This window comes from Strix aluco, chromosome 15 (assembly GCF_031877795.1).
Source record: "Strix aluco isolate bStrAlu1 chromosome 15, bStrAlu1.hap1, whole genome shotgun sequence".
Taxonomy (NCBI): domain Eukaryota; kingdom Metazoa; phylum Chordata; class Aves; order Strigiformes; family Strigidae; genus Strix; species Strix aluco.
In genome coordinates this window covers 5,739,419-5,756,097 of record NC_133945.1, presented here as the reverse complement: position 1 = coordinate 5,756,097, position 16,679 = coordinate 5,739,419, and the positions used below count along the sequence as shown (strand labels likewise).

At 59.0% G+C, this 16,679-nt stretch overlaps 2 protein-coding genes across 6 annotated transcripts in view; both read right to left on the bottom strand.

The window, feature by feature from the left end:
• Positions 1–557: 557 nt before the first annotated feature.
• NUDT16L1 (nudix hydrolase 16 like 1) lies at positions 558–3,696 on the bottom strand. 2 transcript variants are annotated; one of them, XM_074841077.1, is made up of 3 exons: positions 3,433–3,693; positions 2,623–2,883; positions 558–1,627 (listed from the first exon to the last, which is right to left on the bottom strand). In XM_074841077.1, exons 1-3 carry the CDS (start codon positions 3,658–3,660, stop codon positions 1,154–1,156), a joined length of 963 nt encoding a protein of 320 aa, XP_074697178.1. In that variant the 5' UTR covers positions 3,661–3,693; the 3' UTR covers positions 558–1,153. The 2 variants fall into 2 exon arrangements, with proteins under 2 accessions (XP_074697178.1, XP_074697179.1); XM_074841078.1 differs by lacking the exon at positions 2,623–2,883 and having other exon boundaries at positions 3,433–3,696.
• Positions 3,697–4,044: 348 nt separating this feature from the next.
• The window catches only part of MGRN1 (mahogunin ring finger 1), a 56,232-nt gene continuing 43,597 nt past the window's right edge, over positions 4,045–16,679 (bottom strand). Inside the window, exons 9-18 of one of the 4 annotated variants that reach the window (XM_074840344.1) lie at positions 16,280–16,348; positions 13,962–14,121; positions 12,011–12,120; positions 11,010–11,075; positions 8,259–8,482; positions 7,224–7,347; positions 6,667–6,712; positions 5,934–6,041; positions 5,268–5,312; positions 4,045–4,660 (exon numbers count right to left, since the gene is read on the bottom strand). In XM_074840344.1, coding sequence (XP_074696445.1) covers positions 5,272–5,312; positions 5,934–6,041; positions 6,667–6,712; positions 7,224–7,347; positions 8,259–8,482; positions 11,010–11,075; positions 12,011–12,120; positions 13,962–14,121; positions 16,280–16,348 — 948 coding nt within the window. In that variant the 3' untranslated portion in view covers positions 4,045–4,660; positions 5,268–5,271. The remainder of the gene's footprint in view (positions 4,661–5,267; positions 5,313–5,933; positions 6,042–6,666; positions 6,713–7,223; positions 7,348–8,258; positions 8,483–11,009; positions 11,076–12,010; positions 12,121–13,961; positions 14,122–16,279; positions 16,349–16,679) is intronic. The other 3 variants (XM_074840341.1, XM_074840345.1, XM_074840342.1) reach the window with 3 other exon arrangements.

The following is a 16,679-nucleotide window of genomic DNA, read 5'->3' as shown; positions in this document are numbered from 1 at the left end:
AGCAGCAGCGTGGAGCAGGCAGGAGGGGCAGAGGCAGCAGCTGCTCCGGTGCAGAGCCCGCCCCGGCGCAATGGGGCTGCTGGACGCGTGGAGGATTTTACCAAGGCTCAGCTGAAATGCCTCCCCCCGCAGAGAGCAGGGCTCGGTGCAGCCGGGCTCCTCGCTGGCTGCCCCAGCAGCGCTGTGATACAGGCAGGACAAACGCCCCACATGCGCTGCCAGTGCCCAGGAGCAGCTCTGGCACCTGCAGCGGCGCAGACGGCTTCTCCCCAGGCCGCCACCTGAAGCCCTTGGGTGCACGAGGCGTTCTGGAGTAACCCACCAGAAAAAGCTTCACAAGGGTTCACGGCGGCGCAGCGCCCTGAGCCAGCCCCCTCTGCCCCAGGTTCCCCCAGCAGCAGCTCTGGGCCCTGCCCTTGCCCTCCAGCTGCTCACCCACAGGGAGCAGGGTGGGGGGCAAAGCCCCGAGGCAGAGGGAACCGAGAGGCGCCCCCCCCTGCCCCCCAGCCCCTGCACCCCCAGAGCTCTGCGCCAGCCATCAAGAACGATCCCGACTGTGAAGCGTTCAAAGCCATTTATTCCACTTTCCTGCTCCCACAGATCTCCAGGTAGAAACCCACACAAGCGCTCCCCCAGGCCCCAGAGGGAATTGACGGCACGGCACCCCGTGGCGCCGGCACCCCGAGCGGGAGCACGGCCGCCCCGCCGCCGGTGCAGGGGAGCCCTTCCACCGCCGCTGGCAGAGGTGCTTGTCCAGCAGCCCCAGCCCTCAGCCGTGTCCACTGCAAACAAACACAGCCGCGTCCGAGTCAACACGGGGCGTTTAAAAACTAAGACATTATGTTCCTTAAAAATGAAACGGGGACCTGACAGCAGCAGTGTGTCCCTGAAATCACAACAGAATTCTAAGGCTTCGGCGCCCTCACGTAAGCACATGAACTCTCTGCAGGGGGCTGTGCAGGTTGATCTGGGAAGCTCGCTAGAGTTTAATGGCCATAAAAATACATAGCTTTCCCCTGCTTCAGACAAACCCAAACCCTCCCGGCTGGGCAGTGGAATCGCGTGGGCAGCAGCTGCAGCCAGCGACGGGTTGGAAAGTTAGAAGAAAGTCTCTAGTCTCACCCACTTTTAATCAAGCGCAAACACGGCGGCGTCACTCCATCGGCTCGGCCACCGGCTGCTCCGCCACGGCGTTTGCCCCCAGCCCCGCCAGCTGCTCCACCGCCTCGGCCACCGGCACAGCCACCAGCTGCTCCGCTACGGCCCCGCTCTCCAGCCCAGCCACCGGCTGCTCTGCTGCCTCGGCCGCTGCCTGCACAGCTGCCTGGTTCTCTGCCCTATCTGCCAATTCGTTGCCTGTTTTAGCAGGCGCCGCCAGCTCGTTCGCCGCCTTAGCGGCAGGCAGGTTTCCCGTTGCCCCGGCTGCCTGGTCGATGGCCGGCTTCTTCGGCTTCTGCGTGGCAGCCACCGCCTCGGCCAGCTTCTCCTCTGGCACCATGTTCAAGATCTTCAGGGCAAAGAGCAGCTGGAATTTGGCAGTTCCCACGAAGGAGTTGCCCAGGAAGTTGGGCAGCCCGCCCATGCGGTCCTTCTGGGTGTAGAGGGGGACGCGGACCATGCCCATCACCTGCAACAGCACGGAGCGCAGCTCAGCAGGGGCCGCGGCAGCACCAGCCCCCCCCGCACCACCCTCTGCCCCCACACCCTCGCCCCAGCACCCCGCCAGCCCACAGCCCAGGCCTGCCCTGCCCCGGCTGCCAGATCCTGCCCCTCCCTCCCACACCGACCCCTGCCCTCGCCTGCCTGCCCTCACCTGCCTGCCCTCAGCCCAGCTGAAGCCCCTGTGCTGCCCCTCCCTGAGTGCCCCCCCGCCCCCAGCCCCTGCTCTCCCTGCCCAGCCCCTTGCACCCAGCCCTGGCTCCATGCCCCCTCCTGCCCCTTTGGGGGGATCCCGCTGCCCCAGGCCGCTACGGGGAACCCCGCTTCCCCCTCCACACCCTGCCCTGCCTGGGGACACCACGGCTTACCCACGCGTCCCCCTCAACCACGCCACAACCCCGGGCCAACTGCCTCCGTTCACGCAGCTGCTGAAACCTGCCGAGCGCCTCGCGGGCGCGCGGGGAGACCCTAGCTCTCGCGCTCTACCCTGGGGCGTCAGCCGGACCCAGCTACCCGGGAGGAGGAAGGCTGCCTCCCGCACCGCCTCCACGCGAGCTGGGGAGAACTCGGGTTAGAGCAACACATCACCACACCGAGGGTCGCGATTCCGGTCCAGGTTACTCAGCCCAGGGCGGGGGGAGATGCCCACCAGATGCGAGACGGACCTCACCCGCGTCCCGAGGCTGAGCGGGTAAATAGGGCTCTTCCCTACGCAGGCAGTCACCGGGAAAGGCCGGAGCTCGAGCTCGCTACGCTCTGGAGCCCGAGACACAACCCCAGCCGACAGCTAGACCTCCTAACCGGCGCTACGCGGCGGTGCACGGCACTCGCCGCCGGTAGCTCTACATGCGGTGCATTCCCCCGCTGGGCTGCGAGAGACAGCCCAGCAGACCTAGGAGGGAAGCTTCATCTTCCCTGGGGCTAACGGTCAGAGCTCTACACACCCCCTCCCTGGGGTCCCACCTCCAGCCCGTGGTCTCGGGAATGCACCGCGCTGATCTCGATGGTATGCAGCTCCTCCAGGGTCAGCTGCCTGGCGTAGAAGTGTGCTACCACGCGATGTGGCCCCTCTGTCAGGTGCGAGCACAGATAGTCAGCTTCCGTCAGGCGCACACAGCCCAAACCCAAGCCCAGCACCCGATTCAGACCGTCCTCCAGGGACCAGTAACGGCGATCCACGAACCCCCCGGGAAAGCCCAGTAGTCCGTCAAATCGCATCTGCATCTGCAATAGAGGCGCATGGTGTTAATGGGGCACAGCGGAGCCCCCGGGGCGGGGGGGGGGGGAGGTGGGGGGCGAGGGGGGGCGCGGGCGCCCCAGCCCGGCGCCACGGAGGTTTCCATCCTCCCGGCCGCCTCCGATGCGGCCCTACCAGCTCCAGCGCATCCAGGACCGCTCACCGACACCGTCTCCGAGAGCTCGCCGCGGCCCTGGGCCGGGGAGCCGAGACGCCGAGGCGGAGCCGCCCCGGCCGCACAGCCGGGGGTCCCGGGGGCTCCCCCTCGCGGGCTCGGGCCCGCCGCCGCCGCCTCGGCCAAGCCTGATGCTACCGCCCTGCACAGGAACTACCGGACAGCCAGAGCCGCCGCGCCGCCCGGCCGGGCCCGCCCGCCTGCCCTCAGCCCGCCTCCCCCGGAGCCCGCGGCCCGACCCAGCCCGGCCCGGCCCGCCCCAGCCCGAGGACCCGCCCGCCCCGCCCTGGTCCCGGCCCCGGCCCCGGCCCCGGCCCCGGCCCCGGCCCGGTCCCCGGCCCCCCCCCGCCCGCCCCCTCACCAGCACGGCGTAGCGCAGCGGGATGCGGCCGAAGAGCATGCCCGGGTTGGGCGCGTACAGCATGGCGTGGCACGAGTGGCTCCAGCCCGGGCCCAGCCGCATCGCCTCATACCGCGTCAGCGGCTTCAGCTCGGGCACGCCCGGCACCCCCAGCGTGGGCAGCGGCGGCAGCACCCCCGCGCCCGCCGGCAGCGCCCCCATGGCCGCCATCGCCCCCATGGCCGCCATCGCCTCGCCGCCCGCCCCGGGAGCCCGCTCCGCGCACGCGCAGCGCCGACGGCGGCGAGGGGGCGGGACCTGGCGCCGCAAGAGCCAGTGGCGACACGCCGCGCGCCGCGGGGCCAATGGGCGCTCGGCAGCGCCCGCCAACCCCCGCACCCGCCCTCGGCGGGGCGGCCAATGGCGGCGGGCGGCCAATAGGGGCGGGCGGCCAATGGGAGCGGGCGCTGCCGCGCGCGTCTCTGGCCGCATTAGGTAACGGCCGCACGGGGGCCGGCGCCCAATGAGAGCCCAGCTGGAAGGGAGGGGGCGCCGAAGAGCACGCCGGGAAGGAGGCGGACACGCGCGCAGCCCCCCCGATACCCCCGTCCCATCGAGGCACGGACGCGCGTGGCTGCTCCACGGGTTTATTACTACAAACATAGAGGGGAGGGGGGGGAGGTCGCCCCGGGACCCGCCGCAGAAGCAGAACAAGGCACACGGCGTGGGCAGCGCCGGGCTCCGCGGGGCGGGGGGGTCAGCTCCATCCCACGGCGAAGGGGCTGCGCCCCCCGCCCCCCCGCAGAGCCGCAGCAAAGGGCTGTGCTCGGTGTGTACAAAATATACAACGGTAGTGTCCTTCATCTGCCGATTTTAACCCCAAACCCTCCCCACGCCCCCACATACACCTCCCACGTAAAAACTCGACGCCAGCCCCTACCCTCCGCCCCTCGGCCGCCGGCGGGAAGCATGCACGTCTTTAAAAAAGCCGGGCTGTGCCGAAAGCGTGCCGGGGCAAGCCGCCGGGGGCTGGGGGGCCGGGGGGCGGGTGAGCACGGGCCAGCCCCGCGGTGGCGGGGAGAGGCTGCGCCGGGGGTCCCGGCTCCGGCGGCAGGGGCAGGGAAGTCCGGCCCCGCTCACGAGAGGCTCTGCTCGTCCTCCAGATGAAGACGCGTCTGCTCGAACAGAAGGGGCTGCGTGGGGCTGCCGGTGCCGCGGCCGGGGAGCGTCTTGGTGAAGTCGGATGAGCCTGAGGAAGGAGAAAGGGGGTTCAGCCCCAATAACTCCAGTCCCGGGGTCAAACTAAGAGCCCAGGGAGGGTGCTCGGCCCTGGGGAGAGGGCAGCGTGGGCCAGGGAGATAATCCCCCCCACACCCCCTCCTACCCTGCACTGACCACAGGAGAGACAGGGGAGCCCACGAGCTCTATCCCCCCTGCCCCTGCTAAGATGGGGGTTCAGCAAGCACCAGGGGTGGGACAGAGGACATGAAGTGGACACACCATCTGCCACCAGCCTGGGAGAAGCCAGCAGGGGCCTGGACGGTCATGGCACCCACGAGGCAGCAGAGCCCTCACCTGGGAGCCCAGCAGAAGCCGGTGCGGAGGGCAGGGGTTTCTGCTGCCCTGCCTGGGGTCCTGGCACTCAGGGACAGCAGGGACCCCTGCGGGTGCCAGGAATAGGAACAGAGCCAGGACAGAGCCAGCAGTGCAGCCTGGGTGGTTTGCTGCCCCCCTCCTTCCCTGCCCCCATGGCCAGGACCAGCCCTGTCCCCGCTCTCGCCCGGCTGCTGGCCTTCCCAGGATGGGTCCTGCTGCCCCACACCACAGCGATGCACAAGAAGAACGAGAAGACGTACCAGCTTACTCCTCTATACCAATAGAGCAGGAATCGGGACCCAGTGCTGCCCAAGACAGGAGGGAGGAAGGCAGACAGAGAGGGAAGGAGACATTAGAGAGGTACTCAGAACAGACTGCAACTCTATGGAAGAAAACAGGCTGCAACAACAACAGTCGGGGGTGAGGCCAGCAAAACACAGCACCCCACAGCCCTGCCCGCCGTGACACCGCCCCACAGCAGAGGGGTGCCCACTGCCCCCCACACCGGCTCAGTCTCCCAGAAGCCGGCCCAGATGGTTCCCCTCTCTCGGCCAAAAGCAGGAGCGGGTTGGGGGCAGGCACGGGAGGCCATGGTCACATAAACTGTGCCACTGAGTGGCCACAACCCAGAGAGGAGAAAGGAGGGGAAGGACAGAGACAAAAGGGTGAGGGAGGAGGAAAGAGAAGCGGGGGGCAAGTTACCTCTGTGTTAGTCTCCCTTGCCCACAGCTCGCTCTGCCCAGGGAGGAAGCGGGAGCCCGTGCTCCGTGCAGGTGCCTTCCTGTCCCATCCCAAGGCTGTCACACGCCGCCCCAGCTGGGGAGGCTGCCCCGCACACAGCCCACAAACCCCCCGGCCCCCCTGACCGGCGCCGCGAGCGCGGCAGGTCGGCAGTTCGCCTCTGACCCCAACGGCACGGCCATTACCTGGCAGGTAGACGTCTACCGGGGGGTCACTCTCCGACTGCGTCAGGCTCCTGTGCTCGCCGCAGCTGCCATCCTGCAGGACGTCTTCGACGGAGGGCGGGCGGCTACCTAGAACCAGCCGAGAGCGCAGCCCCTCAGTGCCCAGCCCAGTGCTGCAGGACAGGTTGAGAACTTCCACGTGAGGAAGCTGCCCAGGCCTCCCCAGCCCCGCAGAGGTCTCGGGAGAGCCGGTCAGACTGGCCTAGGTCACAGTGCCAAGGGCCAGCTCTGTTCACGTGCAGGCTCATGTCCCAAAATGCACCCAGCACTCCCCTCCCACCCCATCCTCGTGCCCTCTGGATGCTGACCAAGCACAGACCCATCCCAAAGACATGGGGCACATCCTGCATGCCCAGCACTGTGGCCATGCTCTCACCAGGACCACACTGGTGCATGCAGCCACCTCCCTCCTCAGCCATGCAAGGAGACAGCCCATGGCGTGGGCAGCTCTACGTGTGTAGAGCTTACAGCAAGGAGAGATGCTTGGCAAGTAAACCAGGGAGATCTGTTGATTTTCTTCCTCCACTTCCCAGGAGCAACCAGGGACCCGGTGATGCACTGCTACGGGACGGGATTTCAGGGGCTGGGTGTTTCTGAACTCGTAGGTCCATTCCCCAGTTGTCCCCATCCCACTACAGCGGAGCTGGACACCAAGACAAGGTCTGGCTTCCCCCATAGCCGAGTGCACACTCACCCTGCTGCAGGGATGAGCCCTCCTCGATCTCTTCCCCTGCCACGCTCTGTAAGGAGGAACAGCACAGGTTACTTCTGTGGGCTGGAGGCCTTTACTGTGCTTGTCTCCTGCTCTGGCTTTCTCCAGAGAGCTGGACTAGGGGCCAGGACTGGGTTCAGGGAGGGAGCAAGTGGCCACCCACCAGCACTGTGGCACCACAGGCCAGGGTGGAGGGGTTTTACAGGCAATGGCAGTGGGTGCTGGAAGCCCAGCAAGGGCTTGCCCAGGAAGCTGGGGGAAATGCTCTGACATGGCTTCAGCCAAGTGGCTTTCGAATGCCCCAGCTCCCAAAAAGATGTTAGGGTCACAGGGAGCAGCTACGTCCTTCCTCGTGGAGCCCTACAGGTAAATAAAGGCAGCCGAGACTGCTGGCTCTGCGCTACTCATGCTAACGAGCTCATCTTTACCCTGTCACTGAGGAAGTGACGGCCCTTCAGGAGACATCTCCCATGTCTCAGAAGAAGCCCTCCCAGAAGAGCTCTGGCTCAAAGCAGCTCCCCAGCAGAGCACAGACTTACTTCTGGAGAGCTGGTCTCTCTCAGGACCAGCTCACCCCCGCTCAGCGCTGGCTGCGAGTCAGAGTCCTCGGAGAGCTTCTCTTCATCCTCCTCGTGGATTGGGGATGAGGGAGACCGTAGTGTGCTGCAGCAAGAGAAACTCGATTTGCAAGGAGCAGCAGTGCTGCCAGCACTGTGGGCCCTGCCGGATTTGGTGGCAGCAGCTCAAGCTGTCACCACCCCTGCCCTGTCCCTCCACCAGAAGCAGAAGCCAACATGCATGAGCAGGAGTTCAAGCTATTGAGCTAAATTTACCAGGGCCCTCCAGTATCAGCTACACAGAGAACAGCAGCAGCAGATTTCTGGGACAGAGCCAAGCGGTGCTCAGCACAGTAACACAACTCAGACATATCTGCCTTTGCATGGAAAGCAAGAGGCCCAGGTCCCACGCTGCTCCTCACACCTCTGGGGCTCCCCTCCCAGCGGGAAAGCTGGAATGAAGCACAGCGAGGAGTGCAGGAACAAACTCACATGCAAGGGACATGTGAAGGGCACCCGCAGTGGACTGCCACAGCATCCACACCTCCATCCTCCACCACAAGACCAGCAGAGGAGGCTTCAGGCAACAACTAAAAGATCTCATTCAGCATTTTGTGCTCTGAAATTCAGGTCATTTCCCTCCACATTCTTTTGCTTCTGGGGACCTCCACGGAAAGCTGAAATCCAACAAGGTTTGGATGTCAAATGCAAATCGAGGGACTAACTGCATTGGAAAGGAGACATTTCCATCCAAAGTGTGGATTAAAGTCTCCTTGTTAAAAATCCTTTCTTTTGGTGACAAAGCGAGACCTTAGGAGACCTAAGCTGGTAACCTCAGGCTGAATGCAGGGGTGAAGTCCCAACTCTCTCATGAGTACCTGCTGGCCTCCTAAAATTCTGAGTTAGCAGTGCTACCAGTGATGAGACCAGCCAGAGCCCTCTCCTGGCTCCCAGTGCAAGTGGCCACAAGCCCTCAGGGCTTGCAGGAGGAGTGGACCCCTCCATCCCCATGCTGACCTATCTGGAGACTTGCTCCGCTTGCCCTTCTGGTGGCTGCTCTCCACAGCTCTGTCCATCCCAACAAGCGGCCGGCTGGCAGGTGGCATCCCATCCACCACACCCGAGTAGTTGATTTCATCATACAGAGGAGCTGATGGGATGGAGGGGGACACAGAGCGAAGGCCATTCAGCGCTTCCAGCAAGGAAATGGGCTCATAGCCTGGAGGGATGTTGTCAGAGCTCTGTGGGCAAGAAAGAGAGTGGCATGTTAAGAAACGGTCCCCAGGACAGAAGCCCCCCTAGAAAGGGGTGGCCCCGCTGCAATCCAGCCCTGCATCTCCCACACTGCACTCCCCAGCAGCCCATCCCCTCCAGAGACCCTCAGCCTCCTTCCCCTGCAACAGCCACACATTCCCCTTCGGGTTGTAACGCTGATGATGGTCCAGGCAAGTTTCCAGAGCCATGTTTGAGAGACTGGGCATCTCAGGAGGCTGGAACATGACTGGGCACCCCCCCACCATACTTTCAATAGCCGGGCAAGGAGAGTGAAAAAGCAGGTTCCTAAAAAAGCTGCCATAAAATTAATTTGGATTTTTTTCCCCTAAAAGTTCTTCCAATGGTTTAGAGACCCTTCCAGCTCAATAAGCACCCCACTTGTGGTTCCAGCCCCGGTACACACAGCTGTTTCACAGCACTACCAGTGTTACTACGAGAGAGTCAAAGGAAGGGAGTACATCCTCAGAGCCTACACCACTTCCACTTCTCCCACGGTCTCAGTCCTCTCAGCTGCTAACGCTGGCTCTCTGCACAGTCGCCTCTGCTAAAAGGTAGGAAAAGGATCACAGAACCACTGGTCCTGTAAGAGAGGAAGGCAAAACTGCACCAATTCCCATTCCCCCTGTAACTCACTGAGCTGCCAAAGGGACCCTTGCAAAGCCAATAAACCAACACTGGTTTAACTCCAAAAATCCTCCTGATCATAAAGATCCTGTGGACAGAGACAAATGGGGTTTATGCTGCAACCCAGCAGGCCGCAGACAGCTCAGCCCAGCCCAGCCTGCTGCAAACCAAGAGGCAAGACTGCAGCAGTCCAGGCCTACATTAAATTGAGCTGTCTCAGCCCTGTACCCTCAGGGAGATGGTTCTACATCGTACCTAAGATGGCATGTCTCTGCAAAGCCTGGCCATGAACTCCTGTAGCTTCTCTGTGCCTCATTTCCCAATCACACAGCTGCAGATGAGCCTGCCCAGCAACCTGTTCCAACACAGCCATTAATTTGGTGTGAGTTGATTGCTGAACTGACTCACTTGTGGTCACAGAAGGAGCTGGATCCGATGGGGAGGAAAGAACGAGTGGCACCTGGGGTCAAGCATCAACTCACATGCCTTAAGTATGGTCTTGTGATGGTTATGAGCTTGTGCTGAAGACCACAGCTGGTGATTGCAAGATAACCAAGGCAGCTGAACGAGGAATCGGTTCACAGTTGCTGCCACCTGTAGGCTGTGGGGCCAAAAGCCATCTCCACAAAAACATTTCATTTCCGGACAGCAGCTCAGAGGTGCTATTTTGTCTCCCTCACTTTTCTGTCCACAAAATCCCCTGGCTCGCGTTTGGGACATTTTTCTCCTGGCTGTGTAGACCAAGGCCTGAGGGTTCAAAGGCTGCTCATTTTGGTGCGCTGTTATGAAAGCTCAGGTTCTGCAGCACAGCTCAGATTCTGCAGCACAGCTCAGAGGAGGATTTCTCAGCCTCACTGCAAGTTACTGAGCTTTCAAACAACCCTAAGAGACACTGCTCTCTCCAGAAACACTTACTACTACACCACCCATAGCGCCCACTGCTCCAGCAGTACTGCTAGTCGCTGCAGGAGGCTTGCAGAGAGCCAGGGTCATGCCAAGCTTGCAGTAGCCTCATTACCTGAACCCAGCCTCAGGTTTTCCCCAGACCTGAGAGCGCAGCAAGCCACATTCCTCATAAGGTCGAGTATTTAGGCAAGCTTGAGCAAAAGAAAACTGCAGCCTCCTTGATACCAACAACAGCTGTAGCTGCATTTGATGGGAGTTCACAAAGAGGGCAGACTCCTCCTGGCCTAGGGACCCCCCTCACCTTTCCCCTTCCTGGCTCCTGGTCCCCCATAACTGCCATTCATGTTGTCCCTTGCACAGTGTTCCAGTTACATGCTCTCACACCTACTCAGAGAGTCCCCAACAAAACAAGCTTCATCCTTCCTGTTTCTGTAAAAGGAAAACAGCCCACTGCAGCGAGTGTTCCTGAAGAGAAGACCTGGTCCAACGGTGCCTATTTGTCTACCTCTACATCCCAGCACTGTGGTGGAAACCACAAGATGTGCCCACGCCAAACTGTCAAGGGGATGAGACAAGTGCAAGGAAGCTTCTGGGTGAGCCAAGGGGTCAGCAGCTTGTCCACAGTCCTACAAAGCTACAAAAATGCCTTGGCCAGGAACTATAAAGCAGCCAGGCTCAGGACCTGGGGACAATCCCTGAGAGGCAGCATCAGACCGCTGTGGCAAGCTGCTTCCATCTTGCTTATTCCTCCGCACACAAACCAGGGAGATAAGTGATCGTCTGTGCAGGGTGTGAGCATCTCACGGCTAACGTGGAGGCAGTACGTGGAGTGTCACAGCCTGTGCAGGGGCACAAGTCAAGCCCAGCGTGTTAGCAAGCCCTCGCGTGTGTAACACTTCCATGTGCTAGTGACACTGCTGGCAAAGAATTGCTGTAGAAGCAAATACAACCAAGTCCACTTACTGTTTCCCTTCTAGGTTTCCTGCTGGGCAGGGAGACAGTGCTCACTTTAAGGGGTTTAAAGGGACACTGTCAAGAGAAAACCATGTTTTAAAGAAGTTGTTTCTTGAGGTTAGTGACACGAAGAGACACACAGCATCTCCTCACCTCGCTCCTGGTGACAGCACCTCCTTCCTCTACACACCACACTCTGCTTCACAACAACCCTCAGGGTTTCTCCCCTGCCCTATTTCTTAGCCCCAGTTGAAGGCAGCAGGTCGACAATGCTGCAGAGGACAGATGGATAAAACCAGGCTTTTGCTGTGGCAGTATCTTTCTGTTCCCATGGAAGTCTGTAAGATGATCTAGATGCAGATCTCCCTCTCTTCACTCTGATCTCTCCCCGTCTTCACTCTGTGTCTCACCAGAGCCAGCTGTGGAAGAGCACTGCTCAGGCAATGAGCTGCTACCCTCATCACACCAGGGATGAGCCACCAGCACCACACTTCCCATCCTACGCTCCCTCAGCTGCCTGCTGAGACCCCAATCACTCAGGGAGGCTGGCACAAAGAGGCCTTTCCGCTGTCATGCTGGGAACCCCTATGCCAAGGGCACTTCATCAGAGTGCTGCCACACAGATGTGCGTGCAAGTCAAACCGTCACCTCTCCCATTTTCCCAACTCCCACCTTGTCATGCCCAGAGTCTGCCACTTTTCTGCTGGGACAGGCCCTGAGAAACCTTCTCAGACTAAGGTTTCTGTGGATTTGTTTCCTCCAAAAGACAGGAAAGCACTTGGCTAAAACCAGTTGTATTACTAATCCACAAGAGGAGAGATCCTGGTTGTTTAGCAGGGTTGACAAGGAGGCTGCACTGCTCAGTAAGTCCTTGCTCCATAGGCCTGAGCATACCTCCTGAGGTCAGAGGGACACCAGCCATCAGGTTGAGCAACTCGTGCAAGCACAAGCTGCCTGCTCAGGCTGAGACCAACACCCAGGCTTTGCACATGGGGTTATGAGGTACTTACAGAGTGCTCATCATGGTCAACGCTCTGTGCCAAGACAGGGCTGAACGACACTGGCGACAGAGCCCCTGGCTTCTTCCTCACAGCCCGGATCTGCAGCAGGGCGCGGAAGGCTAGGAGAGAACAGTAGGCAGGTGACAACACGGCTAAACCGGACCAGGCCATGCCAGAACTCCTCGGCTTGCTGCAGACACACCATCAGCATGGGGCAGCAACCCGTGTGCATGGGGAGCAGGGCCATGGAGCACACCAAAGCCAAGTCCTGTGCTCTGGCTTCTAGTCAACTGATCTAGACAGGGAAGAGATCTGCTGGCCAGAAAACTCTGGGTACACACAGCCCTTGGGGAGAACAGGCACTCCCTGCCCCAGTACAGTCGGGTACAGAGGCACTTCAGGCCCAATACCATACAACACAGAAAGAAAATCATGAGCTCAGCCTTGGGCAGTGCACTGCAAGCTACAGGATGGGGGAGGTGGAGGGGGGAGGCTCACGTAAAACCGCTTTAGGTTCATTCAGACCCCACAAGTCTCAGCTCCGGGGTCCAGCTGGTGCTGGAAGCATCGTGCCTGCCATCGGCTGCTCACCCACCAGCCAGCACTGTGGTGGTGAGAGGCTCTGCAGTAGCTGTGAACCCAGCCTGAGGGTTAGAGGCGATGCCCCTGTCTCCAGCACAGCCATCCCTTGGTCCTCCCACCACAACAGCTTTGATCTCCACTCCCTGCCCGCAGCCCCGTTTTCTATCTGCAGATCTTTAATATCGTTAGTTCCTCTGTGCCAAGGGCGCATATGAATGAGCCAGACATCTGTTCTGATGCAGCTGTGAGAACTTGCTCATACATAAGGAAAAGCCCAGGCATTTCCCTAGTTCTTGCAGCACCCAGCAACCTTGCAAGATCAGTCTAGAGCCAGAGGACAGAGGTGCAAATCTATCCTTGCTGCTTCTGCACTCCCCAGAACCAGATTCCCAGGAAGTCTGACACGGGGGTACTTTCCAAACAAATACAACCTACTCCACTGCAGCATGCAGATGAGATAATGCTGTTCCTGTGTTTTAAGTTGTGCTACTTCTAGTCAAAGCTGTCTGGCACTTCCTCTGATAAGATCTTCCTTTTGGTTACTGCATCTTTGCCAAATTTGAACTGTTTATAGACTTAATTTCTCAGGCCAAACATCTGTCTTGGGCTGGTTTTTCTTTTCCTGAGAAGTATCAATTAGAAACAATCAAATACCACAGAGACCAAGCACAGGATAAAACACATGATCTGTCTACTACACCAAAACCACAGGCATTTTCTCAAGAGACTCCTATGCCTCTGTGCTTTTGAGAAAAGACGTGGAATTCAGCAAGCGCAGCCCGAGTGTCAGAATGGATATTTCATTTTTTACCTCTTCTGGGAGCTGAGCAATGCAAGGGTTAAGCAAATCCTCCTAACTCTCCTGGCAAAGCAAAGGACTGTAAATTGACTGTTATCTCATCTCTGCCTCCCTGGTAAAGTCAGAGTAAGGTTGTCAGAGGGGAAAAAAAAAAAATCATGCAAAGTACTTGGACATCCATCTGGCAGGGCTGGCTGCTGTCTCGGCCAGATACTCTCAGGATAAAGCTTCTACATCCCCTCCTTTGGGGGATATTCCATCATCTTCACCAAAACACAAGAACTGCCTACATGGCATGGCTCAGAGCTCCTGCACCTTCAGATCCATGCCAGGGAGAGGGCAAGTGGCCAGGGAGGCACTGAACAAAGGGCCATTCTCCTATGCGCTCTCCTCCTTCCCTGTTCAAGGACAGTTATTTTAGGTGCCAGGAATCACCAGATGCCAGTGAGAACAGCAGCATGTTTGATGCTGAGCCTTGGGGTGGGTATATAAAATACATGCTCCTTCTCACAGCCTGTACTGACTTAACAGGAGCCTAGGAAGGAGAAAGATGCCCTTGTTTCCTGGGCACATACTCACGCAGTCTGCAGATGGGGCAGTTGTTGGCCTGGTAGCGCAGGGTGTCGGCGCAGGAATTGCACAGACAGAGGTGTCTGCAGGGCAGGATGAGGGTGTCACGGAGGTCAGACAGGCAAACTACACACTCGTTGCTGTTGTCGCTGTTCTCATCATCTGAAGGCTGCAATGAGAGGCAAGACGTTGGCATGTGAATGGTAAGGGCCACGCTGAACTGCCAAGGGACTCCAGAGCCTGGGGAAATTTCCCACCCAAAAGTCTGTGAGATTGCTGGCATCTTCTTTCCGCAGCTCTCAGCAAGGGTTTCTCAAGAAGAGCAAGCTCCAGCCCACACAGCCCTGCTACAGACACTCCCTCCTCTCGGGGCTCTGCTCTGAGCTCACTAAAGGCCAGAGACCTGTGAATTCACAGCACAGCTGTCCTTCCCCAGAGCTAGGCTGTGTGCAGCAGGGAGCCCCCCTTGGCTGAGGGGGACCAAGAACAAGCTCCTGCCTGCCAGCCTGGTGGCTCCCAGCATCAGCAGGGAAGCGGGCTCTCTGGCAATCCAGCCTTTCTGCCCCTTGTCTACGAGAGAGCAGCTCCACAAGGAGCTCCCTGCTGACTGTGGCAGGCAGCAGGTCTGGCTGCTCCTGGGCTGGACAGAAGGAGGCACTCCAGCCATGTCTAGCCCAGTTTCCACAGGTCCTCTGAATAAGTGATGCAGTGAGTGGTTCTCCTGCCACAGCATCTTCGCCAGTGTCCTGTGCTGGCACAAGCTTTGATGCAGCAGCAGGAGAACCAGCCTGGGATGCTCACCTGCTCACAGCCACCCTGGTAAAAAGGTCAGTGTGAACCCACCCAAATTCAGCATGCATCACACTAGTCTTTCAGTCACTCAGAGCCCCAGAGCCTTGGATTACAGCCACCAAGCAAGCTATTGCTGGGAGGGGAAACCCACCCTCCAACCACAAGAGCTCTCTTCACTGATACCCGAGAACCCCACAGTCTCGCCCCCAGTGCCACAGAAGTTATTCCAGAGCCCACCAAACTGATGAACCCACATGGCCCACCCTCCACCTTCATCTGGTCCCACTTCATGGTGCCCCTTTGGTCACCAGGGCTAACACGTGCTAGATGACGGGCAGCCTTGGTGTAAACTGCAACACACAGCACCCGCTGCTGCCACATCCACACCCAGCCTGCTGACTATGCCAGCAAAAGGCTGGAAGCCTGTCTGCCTCGTCACATGCACTCATCTATTTTGGGAGGTAGGGAGGGCAGGCTTTTTGCTTTCCCATTCACACAGTTTGCTAAGTACACTAGGAAGAACAAAAATGGCCCCAGGCCACTTGTCTGATGGGTCACAAATGTGTGATTGCTGGATCAAGAGAATCATCACAAGACCCTGGAGGACCCAAACAGAAGCCTTCAATCCTCTTAAATAGATCCTGTGCAAGAAAAGTCTTTGAAAAGACTTCTCCCTCCCGCCTCTTCAGGTGCTACCTGTTGGTACAGACAGATAGAGATCACAGGATGCTTTGGGCAGGACACTGCATTGTTTACAGAGGAAATCCTGCTTGTCTTGCTCTGTGGCTACTCCTCTGCAAATCACGCACAACACAACCAGAGAGGTCTGGTCCCGAGGCCAGCACTTGGTACACTCTGCAGCCCAGGTGGCAGCAAAGGGCAGCTCTACATAAGGCTAAAGCAAGCATGAAGCAGTCACGTAACCTGCATGGCTGTGCAGAAAGCTGGGATCCAGCAGAAGCTCCTGCCTAAAGACAGGCAATGTTTCTGGTTACAGCATTTGCTTATACATCCGTTAGTGATGCTGTGCTCCCTCTTGCTGGGGAACACAGGCTGCCCTCTGGACACTGGCAAGCCCTAGAGAGCTCAGTTCCCTGCAACGCTGCAGGAACATGCAGTCCCCCCCAAACAGGAGAACATGAAGGAGCCACAGGAGCGAAGCACAGCCACCACCTTGACTGCAGAGAGGCAGCAACACTGGCCCACAGCTGTCTCTACAAGCCCTAAAAATCAGTGCTCTGAAACACCCACGGGGCACTGATGCCCTTTCTCTCCCAGCAATCCCAGCCCCAGGGAACATCCTCAAGACTCTCACGCTATCTCAGCACAACTCCACTGACTGTCTGGGCCTTACAGCAGTGAGGACCTGTTACTCCTGGGCTTCTCTGGTGTCTGCAGGAATGACACAGACTTGACAGTCATTCTGGGAAGCACCTCCACGTGGCCCTGCCAAGCCCCATAGTTAAGCTCAAAAGCAGAAGGTACAGGCTGGAAACCCACAGCTCAGGGAGCAGAAGCCTCCTCAGCACCTTTACCTTGGTCTCTTGGTTGTTTTTGTTCTCAATGCCATAGATCTCCTGAAGCAGATAGCTCACCCGGTCAACCTAGGGAAGAAGACAACAGTTGAAGCACCAGCTGCTCTGTCATTGCTGTTTCATGATCACCTCCCATCCCATCCTGTGTTATAATGTCCATGTTACACCCACAACAGCCAGCTCCCTCATAGCTACATGAAAAAGTTAACAGAAACAAACATTGCAAAGGACAGCTGGGAGAATGAGTCTCTCCTTGCTCAAAAAGTGGTGCCCAGCCTGTCTGGTCTGAGCAAGGAGTCCAACCAGCCACTTTTGTCACTATCAAAATCACCTAAAAAATAAGTACTCTGCTTGTCTCAGAAATCAAGAGGGAACATGTACTCACATAGCTCAAATAGGC